Below are 20,350 nucleotides of genomic sequence, written 5' to 3' on the forward strand. Positions count from 1 at the left end.
CATCTCGGCTCAGCAGTGTGTGTGGAGCTCGGGCATCGCTGTACAGAATCCCGGCATGTGAATAGAGATGTAAATACAGGGAGCTGGGTTTTTGCTCTAAATGCTTGAAATGATAAATAACAGAACTACGGTGGCCGGGAAGTGCAATGCAACATTACAAAGAATGAAACACTTTTACAAAGCTCGAGACAAATTTACATTTTGGAAAACAAATTTACATTTTGGAAAACAAAATAACATTTTAGAAAACAAATTTACATTTTGGAAAACAAAATAACATTTTAGAAAACAAATTTACATTTTGGAAAACAGGAAAAAAATATTTTAGAAAACAAAAAACATAAAATAAATTTACATTTTGGAAAACAAATTAACATTTTGGAAAAAAAATAACAATTTAGGAAAACAAATTAACATTTTGGAAAACAAAATAACATTTTAGAAAAAAAATTTACATTTTAGAAAACAAATTTACATTTTGGAAAACAAAATAACATTTTAGAAAACAATTTAATTTTAGAAAACAAATTTACATTTTAGAAAACAAATTAACAAGATGCAAAACACTTTTACCAGTCCCGAAACAAATTTACAAATGACAGATTCTTCACGGAAAGGGAATGTACCACATACCGGAAGTGATGAGGTGTTGTTGGTGAGCGCAGTCTATTATATATATCTATGAGCGCAGTCAATTTGTGTTGTTGTGAGTGAGTATATGGCGTGAATGAAGTTTATGGTGACTTTACGTGTGGTCGGTGTTTGGAGTTTTTATATGACGCGGACCTGACGGAAACATTGGAAAAACAGGGAACGTATCGACAGCCGCGGCCGATCGCCGGAGGTACAGCGGGAGGCGGCTAGTCCGTCTGCAGCTGCAGGACTTGGAGCTCACTGCCCATTCCTGGGAGCCAAAACCGACACCACGTGCTGGAGACCCAGGCCGTATTGCTGGGCCCGCCGGAAGGAAGGAGAACCAGAACCAGGACTGAGGCGAAGACTGTCACAGCCTGCTGAAGTTTAAATCACATGTTTCCTAAAGGGAGTCTGGCGGGACTCGGACTGTGGATCTACTTAAACACATCTTGTTAAATTAATAAATACATGACAAAGAAATAAATGAATCATTTGTGGGAGTGAGCCTGAATTTCATTTCGTTTGTTAAACTTCACTTTGAAGCAGAACCTCTAAGTTCAGAAGGGTGAAGTTTCCGTTTGTACTCATATCTGTGAACTGATTATAATAAATATTCTTTGTATTAACACATTAATTAGTCTCTTTGTCTTTTGTTTAAAAAACTAGAACATCACATGAGATTTTGACGATTTATAGTGATTTTATTTCCGTTAGACCTTTGCCTACATTGGCGCGCATGCATTAAAGACGGCCCATAGACAGTATATAAGGGAGTGTGTCACTACCCAAAAAGACTAAGAGTGCAGCTTTGCGTTTGCATTGCCTACTTTGGCGACGAAAGTGCAGATGTGAGTTGCGCATGCGTGTCACTTTGCTACAAGTAGCTAAAGATACGGCAAAAACGCAGTTTGAGCTAACGTTAGCAATCAAGTAGCCTACTAGATGCTAACGGCTTGTTGCGGCTAACGTTAGCAATCAAGTAGCTAGCCTACTTTTTAGCTAACGTTAGCAGTCAAACAATCATAAATAGCTAAAACGTTTTTGAAATGACTGCTAGCTACAAGTTTGCAATCAAACACAACATCGGCTGTCACTTGAATGGCGTTTTGAGCTAACGTTAGCAATCTAACAATCATAGAGAGCTAAAACGTTTTTGAAATAACTGCTAGCTACAAGTTTGCAATCAAACACAACATCGGCTGTCACTTGAATGGCGTTTTGAGCTAACGTTAGCAATCTAACAATCATAGAGAGCTAAAACGTTTTTGAAATGACTGCTAGCTACAAGTTAGCAATCAGACACAAAGACTGTCACTTTAATGGCGTTTTGAGCTAACGTTAGCAACCAAACAATCATAGATAGCTAAAACGTTTTAGAAATGATTTCCATCTTCTGTTATTGTATGTAAAGAGAAAAGTTTATTTTACAGATTTCACAAATTTCAGTAAGACACGCGATGCGTTGTGCGTAAACAGTTTAAATCTGACCATGCGCAACTCACATTTGCACTTCGACCAAAGCCGGTCTGACTTCGGCTAACATCGGGTATGACACGCGTTATGCGGAAAAACGGCTTAAATCTGAGCATGCGAACTCAAAGCTGCACTCTGCTCATTTTGGGGTGACAGTCGTGCCTCCCCTGTTCCAAGATGGCGGCTCTATTGACGCATTCGATCCATAACTGCCGTAGTCAAGGCGACATGTATACAACACCTCATCACTTCCGGTATGTGGTACATTCCCTTTCCGTGAAGAATCTGTCATTTGTAAATTTGTTTCGGGACTGGTAAAAGTGTTTTGCATCTTGTTAATTTGTTTTCTAAAATGTAAATTTGTTTTCTAAAATGTAAATTTGTTTTCCAAAATGTTAATTTGTTTTCTAAAATGTTAATTTGTTTTCCAAAATGTTAATTTGTTTTCTAAAATGTAAATTTGTTTTCCAAAATGTAAATTTGTTTTCTAAAATGTAAATTTGTTTTCTAAAATGTTATTTTGTTTTCCAAAATGTAAATTTGTTTTCCAAAATGTAAAAGTGTTTCATTCTTTGTAATGTTGCATTGCACTTCCCGGCCACCGTACAGAACGCATTTTTTCCTCTTTACATTTTGTGAATTCATGATTATTCTGCGGGCCAGCGGCTAAATAAAAGCTTTACGGCGACGCGGACATAGCGTTGGCTGTCTTAGCGATTCTAGCGGGCGGCGACCAAATCGCTCTTCCTGCAACGTGAACGGGGGTAAACACGGGGGTTTTGAATGGGACTTATGTATCGATACTCGAGGCTTAAAAATCAATACTTTCTTGAGGGAAAAAATATCGATTTATATCGCAGAATCGATAAAATTGCTCAGCCTTAATTCATTAGGCCTACCCTTCTGAAAAACAGTAACTAATCATTCGTTACCCTTCTGAAAAACAGTGACTAATCATTCGTTACCCTTCTGAAAAACAGCAACTAATCATTTGTAACTCTTTTAAAAAACAGTAACTACTCATTCGTTACCCTTCTGAAAAACAGTGACTAATCATTCATTACCCTTCTGAAAAACAGTAGCCTAACTAATCATTAACTACCTATTTTTGGAATGGCTAACGCTAAGCTGCTAGTTAGCATCGTTTTACTGTTGGTGAGTAAAGTTAACATTGTGTTAGTGTTTAGTTATTGAAAATGTCTGTCTGACATGCCGTTAGTTCTGTCAAACTCCCTTGTGTGGGAGGGGCTTAGGAGACGGTTTGGGCTGCAGCAGAAAGGGGGGAGGGACTGAGAAGTTGTCGATGTTCAAATTTGTTGGCAAAGTCCTGGATCTTCACAATCACATCTACAGCAGCTTTAATGCGCGATAAAATAATTGTTGGCGTTAATTAATTAATGAGTTAATGCGATAATAATGCGTTAACTTGCCCAGCAACAACAAAAACAACATTTCTTATCAGAATACTTTTTTTTTTTCTTGTTTCTGATAGAATGTTCAGAATTTTGTATTGGAGTATGTGTGTGTGTGTGTGTAAATAATAGTATGTTTGGTTTGGGATTTATTTTGTTTCAAGAGAGCTTTTTTTCTGTGTAGCCCTTGGCCTGACATAATTTGTCCCTTTGGGAAAACTAATTTGGGAACATGCCTTAGAATAGATGATACCTATTTGTATAAAATTATATTCAACTTACCTGAGCAGGAGAATTAACTGGTACCAGATTTGTTGAGTTTTGTTCCTAGTGACAAAAAAGAAAATAGTTGCAAATGCATTATAGTTAAGAAATGTTCTAGTAAAGGCTCTTGTTTACTTTTCAATGAGTTGCTTTGCCTTGTCTCACCTTTAATGCTGCAATAGGACAAAGTCTGAAAGCCTCTGCAAATGCCTTTACTGTATAATTATGACCTGTCTGTCTTAGTTACGCTGTTATAGTTCTAGACTGCCGGGGGACTTCCTTCCTTTGACACACTGAGCTGCTCTCTCCTCTCCCTTTCTATTACCATTTGTGTGCATCCCGTCCCAGAAATGCTTGTTACTAATCCTAGCCTTTGGGGAGTTTACTCCCCGGAGTCCTTATGCTTTTTCCCCCCAGCGTATTTCCTTGGAGAACGTGGCACCAAGATCCTGGTTGCAGGGTCTGCCCGTGGTCCTGCTGCACTCCCTGCTGAGCTCAGCGGTGCCCTGCAATGTCATGCTGCGTCCTGCTGAACCCTGCTGCTTCCTGCTACGTCCATCCATGCTCTGCTGGGCCATGCTACATCCTGTAACGCCCTGCAGCGCCCTGATATGACATGAACTACTACGACTACCATTTGAAGTCACTGTTCCATTATTAATGTGACTATTATCGCCACTGTTCATCACATCCCCAACCCGGCCCGATAGACACCGCCACCAAGAGCGGTGTGTTTCCGAGGTTTCTTTCCAAGAGGGAGTTTTTCCTCGCCACTGTCACACTGCTTGCTCTTGAGGGAATTACTGTAATTGCTGTAATTGTTGGGGCTTTGTAAATTATAGAGTGTGGTCTAGACCTACTCTATCTGTAAAGTGTCTCGAGATAACTCTTGTTATGATTTGATACTATAAATAAAGTTGAATTGAATTGAATATAACTAACTTCATATTGATCTGAAGAGCCTATGGATAGTTCCATCATGAAGAGCACAAAAAGAGCTTTAAAATTATAGTGTATTAAATGAATTACAATAACAACATTTCTTATCAGAATACATTTTACTTTGTGCAGCTTGTTTCTGATAGAACGTTCAGAATTTTGTATTGGAGTATGTGTATGTGTGTGTGTGTATGTGTGTGTGTGTGTGTGTGGCTGATAAAAACCATATCGCCCTGAGCATCTGGAGACACTCATTCATGCACTTGCACACACTAAATACTATAGAGACAACCAGCATCTAGTGTGTGTGTGTGTGTGTGTGTTTGTGTGTGTGTATGTGTGTGTGTGTGTGTGTAAATAATAATATGGCATGGTTTTGGGTTTTATTTTGTTTCAAGAGAGATTTTATTCTGTGCGGCCCTTGGCTAGGCATGCTTGACATATTTGGCCCTTGGGGAAAACTGGATACCTATTTGTATGAAACTGTATTAAACTTACCTGAGCAGGAGAATTAACTGGTACCAGATTTGTTGAGTTTTGTTCCTAGTGACAAAAGAAAGTAGTTGCAAAAGCATTATAGTTAAGAAACGTTCTAGTAAAGGCTCTTGTTTACTTTTCAATGAGATTTGTGTATTATTTGTGTAAATAGTCTTCACAGTTGTTGGGGATTTCCTCCTCTGTGTCCCCCCTTTTGGGACAATGTGTCTGACTCCAATAAAAGACTTATATATGCGCGTACATTCGTTAAATTTGTATTACATTGATTCTAAGCAAGAGCCAAATAAGACGATAAGATAATATAAAATAAATTTGTTTAATCAGTCAAGCATCGGAGTTACAATACACAGATGTGGGATCACAAAGCACGCAGAGACTAAGTTTCTCTAGCAACAGACCAAAAGCTGGACATAACATTTTAGCATATAATAATCTACACAGTGCAGAATCTTACCTTTAACAAGTTGAGTTTGTTCTTGAATTTTGCCCTTGGTCCCACTTTTAGGATCAAGTCAGCGATTTCTTGATCCCCAAGAATGTAAAGACTTTCAGTGTCAATGCCTTCATCTGTATTTAAAAAATGTTGAGTTAAATATTAGTTTATAGCCTGAATGTATGAGCTGAATGCATATTGACTGTGTTTTAACCATCCAGTGCTGCTTGTGCTGAGATCCTTATCTCAATAGCCTACAAGATGCTACAGAACAGCAGTTACTAGCTGTAACAATTCCAAATTTTGCTGTACAATTCATTGTCTCAGAAATAATTGTGATTAACAATATAATTGTCCGTGTCTGGCAAATTTAAAAATATTTATTTATTCATCACTTTAAAACAATAAATAAAGTGTTGAATAAATCCCAGCATACATATTTTGTCTATATCCCTGTTATGTGACCCAGATAATGTAATAACACAAATACACAGCCTATGAAGTAAACAAAGCCTCTTTATTATCATAAAACATTTTCTCTAACTATCCCCCCCTATGAGCGTGTATAGGGTCAAGTGCCAACAACTAACAATTGAAATAATAATAAAAACGTATAGTCTGACCAATAATCACTTATATAATTTCAAGTTGGCATAACTAAACAAAATCAACAATTACCAGTCACATGCCTCAAGACCTTAGCTAATCTAAGCAATTCATTGCAGTTGAACAAAGAAACCGTGATTATGTAAAAAATAAATAAAAATAAAAGACAATTACAGGCCTAGCTGTCTCTTCTTAGTGAAAAAGGGTCTTTATCATTAATTCTTTTGTTATCTTTTAAAGTGCTCATATTATACTCATTTTCAGGTTCATAACTGTATTTAGAGGTTGTACCAGAATAGGTTTACATGGTTTAATTTTCAAAAAACACTATATTTTTGTTGTACTGCACATTGGTGTTGAGCTCTCTGTTTTAGCTACAGAGTGAGACGTCTGACTTCTGTTCCTATCTTTGTTGGGAGTCGCAGATGTGCAGTAGCTAGGTAAGCACTGCTAGTTAGTCAGTTGCAGAGTATGAGGGCGTGCCATGCTAGCAGCTAGGTGAACATTATACCGTGTGTTACAAAGTGATGAACGTTCGCCACGGAAGTAAAGGCTGGACTACAATAGAGCTGTTTGGAGCAGTTTGTGAACAGTGTTTTCTGTTGGAGATGGTAAGTCCCTTTGGGGTGGACTTTGGGCTTTTTCACTTTGTAAACCTATAACGGGCACAAAAAGACATATAACAGAAGAAAGGAAAGGGAAAAAGCCAAAAAGCATAATATGAGCACTTTAACACAGACAACAATTGCCTGGATTTGTCAACACTGATTTCTGCCATTTGAAAAAAAAAAGCGTCTGTCAAGGCCACATCAGCATTATACTGCAGAACAATGTTGCAGCACATATTTATGTCATTATTAGTAGATGCTTAGATGTTTCAGTATTAGTAGGTCATATTATATCATCATATTAACATTGTAGGCCTACATTATACAGTATGTGCCCAACAAAGAAGCATGGTAATTCTTTACCTTCAAATTTTTCTATCAACTCGCTGAAACCCCATTCTCTTAGTTTGTTACGGACAAAATCATCCATGACCAAGAACAGCAACTGGAAGGTAAACACATAATTATGTTTTAATCAACCATTACTACTCGGTATTGTTGAGACAATTTGAGGAAAAGAAGTGTTGTGAAACTGATAATGGCAGACTCAAGAAAGTATCCATAACCAAGATGGTTCAAGCTGACTGCAAGAAAATTAATTGCCAACTATTTTGATAAAATAAAATAATCAAAAGCATACTTCATAATACAAAATAATCCTTAGTTATCATACTATGGGCTATATGAATCCACTTCACCTAGTTGACTGTATTTTGTTCTGCTATTTGTTCCTGTGAATTTCAGTGAGTTTGCCAGTGCTAAGCTCCAGTCCTGGCTGTTTGCATGTCATCCTGCGCGCAATGATTATGTCACAGCAGTGTTATTCATTAAAGAATCAGTAGCCTACAGTTAATGATAATTACACCAATTGAGTACTTTAATATTTTAAATTTCCGTTATGCGCTCTGTACGGAACACCATAACATATTATAATGTAGGGAGCATCGCCATCACAATAAAAAAAGTTACGCCTGTAGACACATTCGCCCACTGCAGCGGTAGGGGACATCTGGCAACATAGGCGCCGAAATACTGAGCACCCATGTGTGCCAGACTGCCTGCTCGGATGAAAACGCCTAGTGACCCCCCTCCATCCCCATACAGTGCGTGCAATAATGTGCATTCGGTAATCAGAGTGAGACTAAAATGGAAAGATTTGTCATTAAAAAACAAAACCTAATGATGCAAGTGCATCGACGACAAAGAGTTCCACCAGTGTCAGAAGCATTGATTCTGACCGCGGTTACAGTTACACTTTTTATCTCCAATCCTATCTGTAGGCCTATAGGCCTATTTGTGAGAAGCGGCGCTGTCCTTGAAAGATAGACTACTTTACGGCTTTATTATCGAGTTAATAGCATGGATGTATTAAGAGAACGTTAATAGCCGTGTGTGTTCGTCGGCTGCGGTTGTGAAATGCAAATATTTTGTGACTACTTTTTTTTTAAAGGGCGTGCGCCCGTGGGCAACCACAGAGGAAAACATAAATCGGCGCCTATAGGCGCCAGATCTTACGCTTATTCTAGCGAGTATTTAGGCTATAACTGTACAGCCTCTCTGTTTTCTTTTCCACAGTGACGGTCTTTCGGCTTTCAAAAGGACACGGTTAGGAGAGTTACTCTCAATTAATGATTCAACGCTTACCTGTAACGTGTATTCAGCCTAGGTTATCAGATCAAGACAGGGGTCCGACCGGTCCTCTGGCATTCAGGCGGGCGATATGAGTCCCGCTTTCTCCTAATCGTTGTTGAACCCAAACCAAGAAACGAAACCGAAAGTCTTTCTGGTTTTATTACTTCTCTGTCAAAGGGGCGCGAAATAATACACTTCTCCTGTCTGCCATGTAGGCCTATAGCCTACTCACCCACATAGGGAACAGCAAATTATGTTTTTTCTGTACTAATTGTGTGTGTGTGTGTGTGTGTGTGTGTGTGTGTGTGTGTGTGTGTGTGTGTGTGTGTGTGTGTGTGTGTGTGAATATATGTATTTATGTGTGTGGAAATAATAATATGGTTGGTTTGGGATTTATTTTGTTTCAAGAGAGCATGGCATGCTTGACATAATTTGGCCCTTGGGGAAAATTAATTTGGGAACATGCCTTAGAATAGATGATACCTATTTATCCCTAGTGTTTTTGTTATGCATTTAGGCTACGTTACCTAGGTTTTAGTCTTGATAATGTGTTCATGTTTATTTACATTGGTTGGGTTACCATGACTGAGAAACTGTGTAGGTTGATCACCTCTGTGTATTGCGTGTGTGTAGGGGTTGAATAAACTTCCGTTGATAGATATCTCTGGCTCTCTGACTTCTTCCACGTAGCTCGCTACAATATATAATGTAATATAAGATCTTAATCTGAAACGTAACTAGTAGGCTTGCTGCAGCAACAATATTCCACTCTGAAATATAGTGTTGAAGTATACAGTCACATTAACAGGAAATAGTAAATACCTTCAAACTGCACTCTACCTGAGCAAAAATACTTTCCAGGGTAGGAGGGGCCCAGAACTGGGCCCTGATTAAATATATTTTTTTAAATAGGCCTATTTGTGGAAAGAATATGTAATATTTGAGTTACATAAAAGCTTTTTATTTGTTTTCTTCCTAATTGTCCTTGAAATAGTGGTCAAGAACCCCCCACCAACACAAAAATTTGACCACTGATCAAACTTTGAGGTTGTCATTTGATTTGAAGTTCAGTAGGCTAGCTTATGCTCAAAATGTTCGGTCAGCACAAGTGCGGTGCTCAGAAGTGCAGTGAAAAATACAGTCACGTTTGCCAGCTATAGTCACTAACTGTGTCTGTCTGTTTGTTGCTAAGCAGTTAGTGCACAGTGGGTTTAGCTGAAACTGACTTTAAATCTCAAAGAACAAGCTGCAAAACACAATGTTTCAGTTTGACTGTGACATGAGGATGCGCTCACATTGGCTACACTTAGTTGTTTATATATTGAGCTGCAGAGTTTTTGAATAAACCCATTGATTGTATCTGATACTGAAGCTTGTAAGCAAGCAAATAAGCATATTTAAATTAATTGGTGCTGTGTCAATCAGCATGCTCAATAAAAAAAGATTTTTTTAATCAGTAATTTTTCTTGTGCTTGGATGTGGATACAGTCATAACATAATACTAATAATTATAATGTATGTGCAAAAGCATATTGAAATAACAAGAAGAGCATTCACGGTAGGCACTTTTTTACTGACACATTTCTGTTTTATAGCCATTCTCAGTGTATCTAAAAAAAAAAAGACTAGCACGCATCTTAAGATCATATGGAGTTAGCATCATCACACAATATATTAAGCAAAGTAAACAGAGTTTATCTGTAGCTGCTCTTTCAGTAATGACTTGTATCATGATACAACAAAATAATAAGTATTTTTGTATTTTTGCATTGTTTTTCACATTAACCTTTACAAAATGTACCAACTGTTGATGTTATTTAGAGAAAGTTATGCCATGCCAGCCTTGTAGTTAGCAGTAGAAATAAAACCAACATGTATTATATGACAAGTCTATAAGAAGTCTCCTCAGATGAAGGAATGTAAGATTGTGTTTGACCAAAATTACTAAATATCTTTCTGATACATATACAATGTCTGCTTCTTTACAATTTGCCCCCCTGGACTTTTAATTGTCAAAGTGGCACAGTAAATTATTATTTATTTATATATTTACATACAGTCATTCAAAGAAAATATCCTAATAAGCACAGATGATCACATAACACATGAGTCAGTTATGGAGACATTTGGCGTCCACTGTTAAGAACTATTCCAGTCATTGCATGCTCAACACTTCAACTCCTCCATTGCCATACTCACTAAATAAAAATGTATTTTCACATCAAAGACAATGCCCAGGGGCCAGTAGTCCATCGTTTTAGATCTTCCTGAAATACATACATATACTTACATAGCAACTCACCTGTTGGCACCAGAAAAAGAGATGAAAAACTTGGTAAAGGAACAGGGAAACACTGAAGGGTTGCTGATTATAATTTTAAGTAATACGTTGATGGCAAGGCAAGTTCAATCTACTGTATGTGGTTACTGATCACGATTTCTCTGCTGCAAATGCTTTAGCCCCGCAGTGACTCTAATATCTCTCAAATGTGTTTGGTACAGGCACAAGCCAACCATCCACATACTTACATTTACACCTGATATCCTCTAAGAAGAAAGCTTTAGGTTGATCTGTCCTTTCAACTCTTACAAAGACAGTCTCAGACGGATGGGTTTTGCTGAACAATGTACCAGGTTTGATGTCATACAGATTGACCACAATGACTGGAACAGCCTGGCACAAACAGGCGGATGTGCAAACACAGTTCTCTTTAAAAAGTAGAATCAACTGTATTTCTCCACAGCAGCCATTCTTAAGTTTAATAACACAGGCTGTCTTGTCTATCTCTTTGCAGTTTGTAGAGTGATAAACAGTGTGTCCATTAGTGAAGCTGTCATAAGCCTCTACTGATTTGACAAGAACTGGTCGATTTAGGAGCTCTTCTATTGCTAGTTTTGTGGATCCTGTGAGATCCAGATGGCGTGATTTTCCAAGGGCTTTGTCAGAGCCACTGCCTTCTTGTACTGGTGTGAGCTTGTCTAATAACTCACCAAAATCTGATTGTTTGTTGAAAACTAAAGAACTAAGGTGTCTGGGTATGTGCTGCCAAACGAGAAACATCTGGTGAATTTGTCGAGGGTAATCATTTACACCTTTAAGCAGAGCTCTTAAATTTCCATTGTTTCTCTCAAAACTAAATGCTGATGTTGCCCAGAGAGGCCCCCAGTTCAGTACACTTTCAGTTAAGTGGATTAACTGATGGCAGTTGAAAGACACATTTTCTTCACCATAGAGTACTTTCATGTATTTTACAAAGTGCACCAAGGACTCATGGGCCAGCTTAAGTTCATGTTGGGATATTGATTCTTGTAGCAGAATGTGAATACTAAATGAGAGGTGAAAATAATGTTCCAGAAATGTAAGCGGCAGGATGCCAGGAAGGACACTAATAGCATAAAATAAAAGGAATGCTCGCCACTCTGATGCTTTCCAAGAATTCCTACACTTCAGTGATCGCACAGATGTGTTTTCTTTTTTTTCTAATGGAGACCTTAGACAGAGAAGACGGGAATCCATTTTTGAAATGTGTTGACCTACATACCAAGGTTTCTCAGAGTTGACTCTGTCCAACCACAGAGACATAAGTTGTTTGGACACACCTAGTAGAACAGAGTGCAAATACTCTGGTACAAATCCAAAAACTACATCGAAAAAGGGAAGTTCGCAAAGCAAGGACAATCCTTTTACCCCTTTTTTAGCCTGTGTTGCATTATTCTTAAACGTATCATTTGACCTTGCTACTTGTTTCTCTTCATCATATGGGTAGGACCTCATATTTCCATTGCCTTTTTTGACCATCATGCCAGGGTGTAAACACCAGTCACAACCATATTCACCATTGAATTGTTTGCAATTCCGGAGGAGTGGCCTTGCTATGGCGTCAGAGGAGAAAATCAAGGAGAAGACTTTTGAGTGGTGAACTGTGCCATTGCTGTCACTCCACTGAAAGGGATTGTGTGCTAAATCACGACATTCATCTATGAAAGGCTTTAGAAATGTGTTCATCTTAGGTGGTTTTGGGCCAAACCAAAGTCCTGCAACTATCACATTTTCCTGTCTTTGTGTGTAAGGAAGTTCATTTATAATAAATTGAAGGGGCCAAATCGAGTATGAATGAATGGGTGAGTTATAAATTGGTACGCCATCACTATTCCATGACAGTGTGAGGTCATCTGCACCTAATCTTCCTTGTTTCAAAAGATTCTGGTACATCCTCCCATCCATTACATCTTTTATGATATTCCCTTGGGCGACTGTTTTAGGTAACAACTCGGTGCCATGGATCTTAAGGATATCTTTCAGAAGGTCTTTCAGCGATGCAGACAAAAAGAAGTGTCCATTTTTAGTACTGCTTTCTTTGTTGAACACGGTACCACATTGCGAACAAGGAGCATCATGAGGATTTGTTCCCATGTAGTTTTGACAGCGATGACAATAAAATACAGTACACAAGGCAATAATCTTATCAGAGAGATACTTTGATGCAACAACCAGGTTAGGGCTCAGAAAATTCAGTAGAGCCATTAAGTCACCCACAGCCACAGTTAGATGGTGACGCAAAATGAAGAGTATCACCGCAAGTAGGCCAGTACTCGAGTTCCTGTTGGACATTGGCTCCTCACTCTGCGAAGACATAATATTTTCATAATACAGTGATTTGAAGAAATGTGTGTTAAAACAAACATAAGCCTCATTTGGACAGGATTAATGTCAGAGGGGGAGACATTTTGACTCAAAAATCATAACTGTCATAACTGAACACACAGACATGAAACACATATTGATATCATTTATCGTGATTTACACTCCCCAAGGATATAATTATCTCAGATGTTCATTGCAAATAAAGTGCCATGAATTTGCTGAAAAAAAAACTCATAGAAAAAAAAAAAATACACTTCCGAATTTACTCATCACATTTTTAAGTTTGTTTCAGTGTGAAAGTAATCCTGTGATACTATAGGTGTCTGTGCATCATGGGTAGGTCTACATTGCAAACAGGAAGTGCTTCAAGCTACAGGCACATTTGTACTGGTGCTAATTTGACAAAGAAGCTAATTTGAATAGAGATACTGTAGATGCTGAGTCAAATGATATGCAAAGCTTATAAGAAATAAAGTAGAACCTCTTCCTGTGGAAAACTCAATAGGTCTGCTTTAAATACAAGGAAGTCACTCCAGGAAGGGATTTAAATTAGAGGAGGACCAGCGAATTCCCAGAAAACCTGTTAGTAATTCATACTTTAGTACTGGGGTGAAAACAGGATTCAAATCTCTGACCATTACAGGTGATGTTACAACCACCCCAAGGGAAATGTATCCAGTCCTACTGAGGCTTTACAGTATATCGTCTTACCATCTCATTGTCTCGATCTTTGTCAGATGTTGAAGGGGACTCAAAGTGCCATGGAAAAATAGTTGGTTCCTGCATATAAGAACATCTAATTAGAACCAGCACCCTACAGTATACTAAGGTGAGTTATTAAAACCATCACAGAATGATGATGTGCAAAGACAATTCAATAACATCTGACAGGATAAGTATACAGCGGACGGCAGTCACAGCGTAAAAACACACACGTAGCCTCGCGATAACAGGCCACGTGGCTTTAGAAAGTGCCACGTGGCGTGTTATCGCGGGGCTACGGTTGGGTTTAGGTAAAGAAGGCAAGGTAATGTAAGTCAATGGAGCCCAAACAGCGTTGATAAACACGCTAAAAAGAGAGTATGCGTCTTGATAACATGACAATAATGGCATACGAATTGGCGTGTCATACATACGCCACTTCATGAGATCAGTCTGTTAAAAGAGCATTAAGTTAAAGGCAGGATTGGTAAAATCTTTCAATATACACTTTTTTATATATATTTTTCAAAATTGTGTTTACACCCTGGCAGCAATAAATAACACAGCAGTAATAGCAACAATAACATCACCGAACTAACCAGTTCAGGGATGTCGTCTTGGTCTGAATTTGTGTCAGTTTCAGTGTCCATAATTTCAGGAGTATCAGCGTGCTTTCTTTTCAGGGCCTGCAGTGGGGACACATGTTTATATTTACGGCTTACATCACGAGCACATACTGAAACAAGTGTGATCTGCTGCCTTAATACCGTTGTTAACTTATGACTCCAATTATGAGTTTTCCATTCAAAAAGAAAAACATTTCAGCACACACACCAGTCAACTCGGCATTGGTCCACCTCGTCGGTGTCTGGGTGAATTTTTGTGAAATGTATATAAAATTATGCATATGGCATTTTAAAGGTATTGTGTAGGATTTTCTTTTTCCGGGTGGATCATCAAAATAATTGGTCATCCTAGTTGTCAATCAGTCTGGTGATATGTATACGTAAGGCCGTCGTACGTGCACGTCCCTAGGTAGTTTTCGCTTTCTGCGCATGAGCACTTTCAGGTGTATATGTGTGGTGAGCTACGGTTTCAGCCGTTCATGGAAGCTCGCCGTTCTCAAGACAAGAGTGTTTTTCACACGCTGGCGTGCGCTAAAAGCACAGGTTGGGCTTCCCACTGATGCCTCAGTCGCGAAGTTTCTACTCGACAGGTAAAGTTTGGCATGCTATTTGGAGAAATCCTTTTAAAATCACTGCTACTAAAAGTTGATGTAGCTAAGCTATGATTAGCGATGCTAGCCCTGGCACAAGTCACGCACCGCGCACACACAGTAAACATCTCAATTTGTGAAAAAGTGCAAATCTTCTTTTGGAAAGTAGGCTTGTATGAGCCATGCCGACAGCAACTTGTAAACAGTGCACTCTCGTGCACACGTTTAATAGGCGTTCCCTCTCGGGAGCAGGCAGAGTGTTGCGCATGTGCATTTTTTCAAAAAGTACAGAGGGCGGTTCTTTTCTAAAATTCGGGAAAATCCTCCACAATACCTTTAAAGAATATTTCCATTTGATACAAAGGTGCAGCCATAGAATGGGGTTAGACTGAGCCCCGAGGAGATGCTACTTTCAAGTCTTGCTAGCTTTTCAACCTTACCAACTATTCCTTTAAGTGTCGTTCCGTTAAGTTTGCATGTGTGATCACAGAACTAACCAGTTCAGGGATGTCCTCCTGGTCTGAGTTTGTGTCAGTTTCAGGGTCGATCGTTTCAGGAGTATCAGCGTGCTTTCTTTTCAGGGCCTGCAGTGGGGACACATGTTTACATTTATGGCTTAGATCACGAGCACATACTGAAACAAGTGTGATCTGCTGCCTTAATGCCTTTGTTAACTTATGACTCCAATTAAGAGTTTTCCCTTCAAAGAGAAATACAATTTCAGCACACACACAAGGACCCCTCTGTGACTGACACGTCCTCCGACCGGGTGGACCAACGCCGAGGTGACGGGTGTGTACCGGAAGTTTCTTTCTTTTTAAGGTGGATCTTCTGAGCAATTGGCATTGTACTCATTCATTTAAGAGTTCAACATGAAAACGTTCTTTACCAATACTTTGATTTGTAAATAATTTTATATAAACCTTTTTATGTATTTATGTGTTTACGTATCTGTAATTTATTTCCAGGATGTTTTGCTGAATAGTTGTTCTTTTTTAAGTTTAAGTTTTCCATCTCTGTAATGTAGCCTATACCTGCTTGTACTAAAGTGCCATCAGTGTGATGAGTGGCTGACCAAAGTATCAGTGTTTGTTTTATAGTGGCAGTTGTCATTCCATTTAAAAAAGTAAGAAAGACAGAGTTGGATTTGCTGCAAATGTATCGGCATGCATGAAGGATGTAAGATCATTATTTTCATGAAAATTCATGCTCCTGTAACAAATTAAGTGCTGAGTACTACTAGTAGAATGTCAGTGTAAAGTGTCTGTAACATACAGTAGCACATCACCTGTAAGTATTCTCTGAGTTTCTTTCTGAATTTTACTCTTGGTCCAATTTTAGGAATCAAGATATTTAAGTTGCCTGACTCCTCAAGAATTAAGAATGTCTCCTTGTCAATGCCTTCGTCTGAAATGAAAAAGAAATATCAAAATGAAACCTAATGTGGTTTTCTATAACTAATCAAATATAGAACATATCAAGAATATGTATTATTGTGCTGCAATTGTGTATCATTAAACAGTAGTAAAAACTAATAAAAACTGTAGCACAGCATTTTACCTTCAAATCTGTGAATCAACTCACTGAGATTCCACTCAGTTAATTTATCCTGGACAAAATGACATGTCTCCATTGATTTCCACTGCAAAAAAGGAAATATTAAATTATTAACCAATTCTAATGTAGTGTATTATAAATATGTAATAAATCATTATTTGGAAGTGTATTACATCAATTAAAATACACAACAAATGAGCAGTAGCGGTTTTTGTGCAAATGCCAAGGGTTTGTTGATTATTAATATTATATCTTCACTGGCTATGTAAAACAATGTTTACCAAACACTCAGCACTTTATTCTCATAGTGCAGGTTTTTTTGTTTGTTTTTTTGGCTGAAAACAGAGATAGTTCGCAGAGCTGATACAAGGATGTTCATTGTTTTTGTTATTTTGTACAAAAGTAGACAACGATATTTAAGTTGAGTAGCCTGGTAAGATAACACATTCCTGTAGTGATCCTGCAATCTATGTGCTGCATGCCCTTCTTTTGTACATTTCTTTGTAAGAATATTCTATTCAAGATCAAGACAGAAGTTCAAGCTCAAGAGAGCGTTTCAAATGACAGTATATAAGTAGAGAACCTTACCTGTAAGTATTCTTTGAGTCTCCGTTTGAATTTGACTCTTGGTCCAATTTTAGGAATCAAGACATTGATGTTGGTATCTTCAAGATTTAGAAAGATCTCCTTGTCAATACCTTCATCTGAAATGGATAAAAGAAACGGATTAATCTTGATGATAACACATTGGGACAAACAACTGTCTTTTTCCAGATTCCTAAGTCTTTCATTGTGAGCAAAGTGTGATGAGTAACACGTCATTGTGACACGCTGATTGACTGAATACACACATTTAAAGTTAATTTCAAGTTCATACAGATATGAAGGTGCCGAGATCACTGGCTGAACTCTACAAGAGTTATGTTAGAGACCTCATATGGAAGTAAATCTGTCTCATCAGATTTTGAAATTAAAAAGACATTGAATTTTTAGCACGGATTATATATATATTTACTCTTCAACAATTTAATTTCACATTCAAGTTCACAAATTCAGAATCAAAAAGTCAACATTAAACAATTCAATATACCAAATTCAGATGAAAAACACAATGTATAAAATTCCACTAATATATTTTAAACTCCCTCATAGCTTAGCTCCACTAGATACAATGTGAGCATCATTCATTCACGATTCACCTGAGATCAACTGTGAACAAAGTTTTGCTGAGAATATAGTATGTAACTGTTTTATAACAGTAACCTACACATAAAAAAACAAAAGAGATGTTATCATTGTGCTGCAATTTCAGTGTCACAAATTGCAGACTTGGCTGTGCTTACCACAGAAGAATGGTAATACAGTACCTTCAAATCTCTGGACTAAATCATTGAAGCCCCATTCGGTTAATTTTTCCCGGACAAAATCAGGTGTCTCCATGGCAATTCACTGGAAAAATGGTCAGAGTTTTGATTGGTTAATATTACAATTATTATTGATCATAAGCACTTACTTTAACCTTCTAATTTAATTCTGAGGTGTCAGCTTCTTAATAGCTACTCTAAAACTATGGAATCCTCCTGCCATACTTTTTTTTTTGCCATGCTAGCTGTAGGGATGGCAATGTCGGTCTGTCCATCACTTTGGTTCAGACTCAAATATCTCAACAACTATTCAAGGAAGTGTCATGATATATCATTAAGACATTCATGGTCTCCTGAGGATGACTACTAATAAAGATGGAGATCCTCTGACTTTTCCTCTTGCACCACCAGACCCAACAACTGTTGGATTGCCAGGTAAATTGGTACAAATACACAATTCAATTCACTTTTTTTACAACCTGTATGTGACTTCCTGTCTCTCTGTGGGCTTTTTACTTTTTCCCCAAAGGTACCAAATATGTCTGGGTGAATTTATGTGAACTGTGTATACAATTATGCATATGACATCTGACAGAATATTTTCATTTGATAGAATGATGCGGCCATGAATAAAAAAAAGTCAGGAGAGTGAACATTTCACACAGTGTAAATATACAGCTCCAACAAACAGTAAGATACACAAAGATGTGATACTGTAGGAGGATTTTTCCAAACTTAAAGCTACTTGAGATGAAAAAACTGGGGGAAACTAGCAGTTAAGGGTTTAAATATTTGCAGTAGGGTGCTTTAATAACCACTTCATAGGCTAGAACAAGGATTTTTAAATTTTTATTTAGATCTTTTTGATTAATTGGTAGAGCTGATGGCATACATATAGCTATGTGTGCTGGGATGTTTTATATGTTTTATGTTTGATTAAAAGGTTGAAAGGGTTGTGCAGTTAGTTTAATAGTTCTCAGTCAGTTGATTTGTAGATGTCAGAAATAGCTATCCAGTATTTATGACAACTTGTTTGATCACTCCAGCTGACTCTACTGCTGTTGAACGCCTGCAGTATGTCAAAAAAGCAGCAAGACTTCCCTTTGTACTAAACCCACAGAGATTATAAACCATCATTTGTTTTCAGTGCACTTGTGCCTTGTATAAAAAAGGCAACACAATTGTATTATTATAAATAGCCCTGCCATTATTAACCATAATCAAATTAGTCACCATTTCTGTTTTGTGCAGCACAATATTTAACTAAATCAATATGAAAGGCAACAATATAGTATTTTGCTAAGTAAAATGTACTTAAGTTTCGTTTTTCTCTTTTGAAATCCAGTCCTCTGATCCAGATCCAGATCACGTGTTCTGGAGTTTAATGAGAGACAGTTGCTGTGTGTGTGTGTGTGTGTGTGTGTGTGTGTGTGTGTGTGTGTGTGTGTGTGTGTGTGTGTGTGTCAAAACAAATACAACATCGTTAGACTATTGAACATCGATTAAGCATGCGCATTCAAAATCATAAACTTTGGTAACCAAGTCACAGGGGCACTTAACTATTCAAATGCTTAATTCTAGTATTTGCGTATTAGCGTTACAGCCATGCCGTTAAAAAAATAATCGTTCCAACACTACCTGTATAGTGTGTAGCGTAGATGAGCTATCTACATATGCATCAGTGCCGATCCTCTCGCTGTGAAGCAGGCGATAGGAGTCTCTGCTACTCTCAGTAGTTGTCCAACCCAAAACGAAACCTAAGTCTTTTCGCTCTGGGTCTTATAGCTGCCTGTGTGTGTGTGTGTGTGTGTGTTCTTGTTTAACTATATTCGTGGGGTCCAACAACCGGGAGTCCAGTATACTTGTGGGGTCCCGACAGCTTTGTGGGGCCAAAATACTGGACCCCACAACTTTAAAGGGCCGATTGAGGGTTAAGACTTGGTTTTAGGATTAGGGTTAGAATTAGGTTATGGTTAGGGTGAGGGTAAGGGTTAAGGTTAGGCATTTAGTTGTGATGGTTAAGGTTAGGGTAAGGGGCTAGGGAATGCATTATGTCAATGACGGGTCCCCACAAAGATAGTGCCACAAACCTGTGTGTGTGTGTGTGTGTGTTGAGATAGATTGAGTTTAGAAGGGAAATATATATGGTTGAATTAACAACTCATAGACATCTAAAACGTGACAAGGGGACACAAGCCAAAAAGGCTTGGAACCACTGGTTTAATCTTGAACATCACAATTTATGAGCTCATGTTTTAATATAAAATCTTACAAGTAGCCTAACTGCAGCTGTCAGACAAATGTTCTGTAGAATACTTGTACTGTAGCTACCTGAGATAAGGTACTTAGTTACTTTCCACTAGTG

General features: G+C 38.0%; 2 protein-coding genes across 3 annotated transcripts in view; both read right to left on the reverse strand.

Moving 5' to 3' along the window:
• Nucleotides 1-8,641, reverse strand: part of LOC120574970 (nuclear GTPase SLIP-GC-like) — a 32,625-nt gene extending 23,984 nt beyond the window's left edge. Inside the window, exons 1-5 of the mRNA XM_039825506.1 lie at nucleotides 8,514-8,641; nucleotides 7,233-7,314; nucleotides 5,677-5,789; nucleotides 5,223-5,267; nucleotides 3,804-3,848 (exon numbers count right to left, since the gene is read on the reverse strand). Of these exons, the coding sequence (XP_039681440.1) occupies nucleotides 3,804-3,848; nucleotides 5,223-5,267; nucleotides 5,677-5,789; nucleotides 7,233-7,299 (270 nt within the window). The 5' untranslated portion in view covers nucleotides 7,300-7,314; nucleotides 8,514-8,641. The remainder of the gene's footprint in view (nucleotides 1-3,803; nucleotides 3,849-5,222; nucleotides 5,268-5,676; nucleotides 5,790-7,232; nucleotides 7,315-8,513) is intronic.
• Nucleotides 8,642-10,053: 1,412 nt separating this feature from the next.
• Nucleotides 10,054-19,727, reverse strand: LOC120574969. Of its 2 annotated transcripts, XM_039825504.1 has the most exons (9): nucleotides 19,624-19,727; nucleotides 17,989-18,070; nucleotides 17,210-17,325; nucleotides 16,625-16,706; nucleotides 16,353-16,471; nucleotides 15,562-15,648; nucleotides 14,448-14,534; nucleotides 13,858-13,926; nucleotides 10,060-13,125 (listed from the first exon to the last, which is right to left on the reverse strand). In XM_039825504.1, the coding sequence occupies exons 2-9, from the start codon at nucleotides 18,059-18,061 to the stop codon at nucleotides 10,975-10,977; spliced, it is 2,784 nt and encodes a 927-aa protein (XP_039681438.1). In that variant the 5' UTR covers nucleotides 18,062-18,070; nucleotides 19,624-19,727; the 3' UTR covers nucleotides 10,060-10,974. The 2 variants fall into 2 exon arrangements, with proteins under 2 accessions (XP_039681439.1, XP_039681438.1); XM_039825505.1 differs by lacking the exon at nucleotides 15,562-15,648 and having other exon boundaries at nucleotides 10,054-13,125.
• Nucleotides 19,728-20,350: the final 623 nt, after the last annotated feature.

Source organism: Perca fluviatilis, chromosome 15, assembly GCF_010015445.1.
Source record: "Perca fluviatilis chromosome 15, GENO_Pfluv_1.0, whole genome shotgun sequence".
In the NCBI taxonomy this organism is placed as follows: Eukaryota; Metazoa; Chordata; class Actinopteri; order Perciformes; family Percidae; genus Perca; species Perca fluviatilis.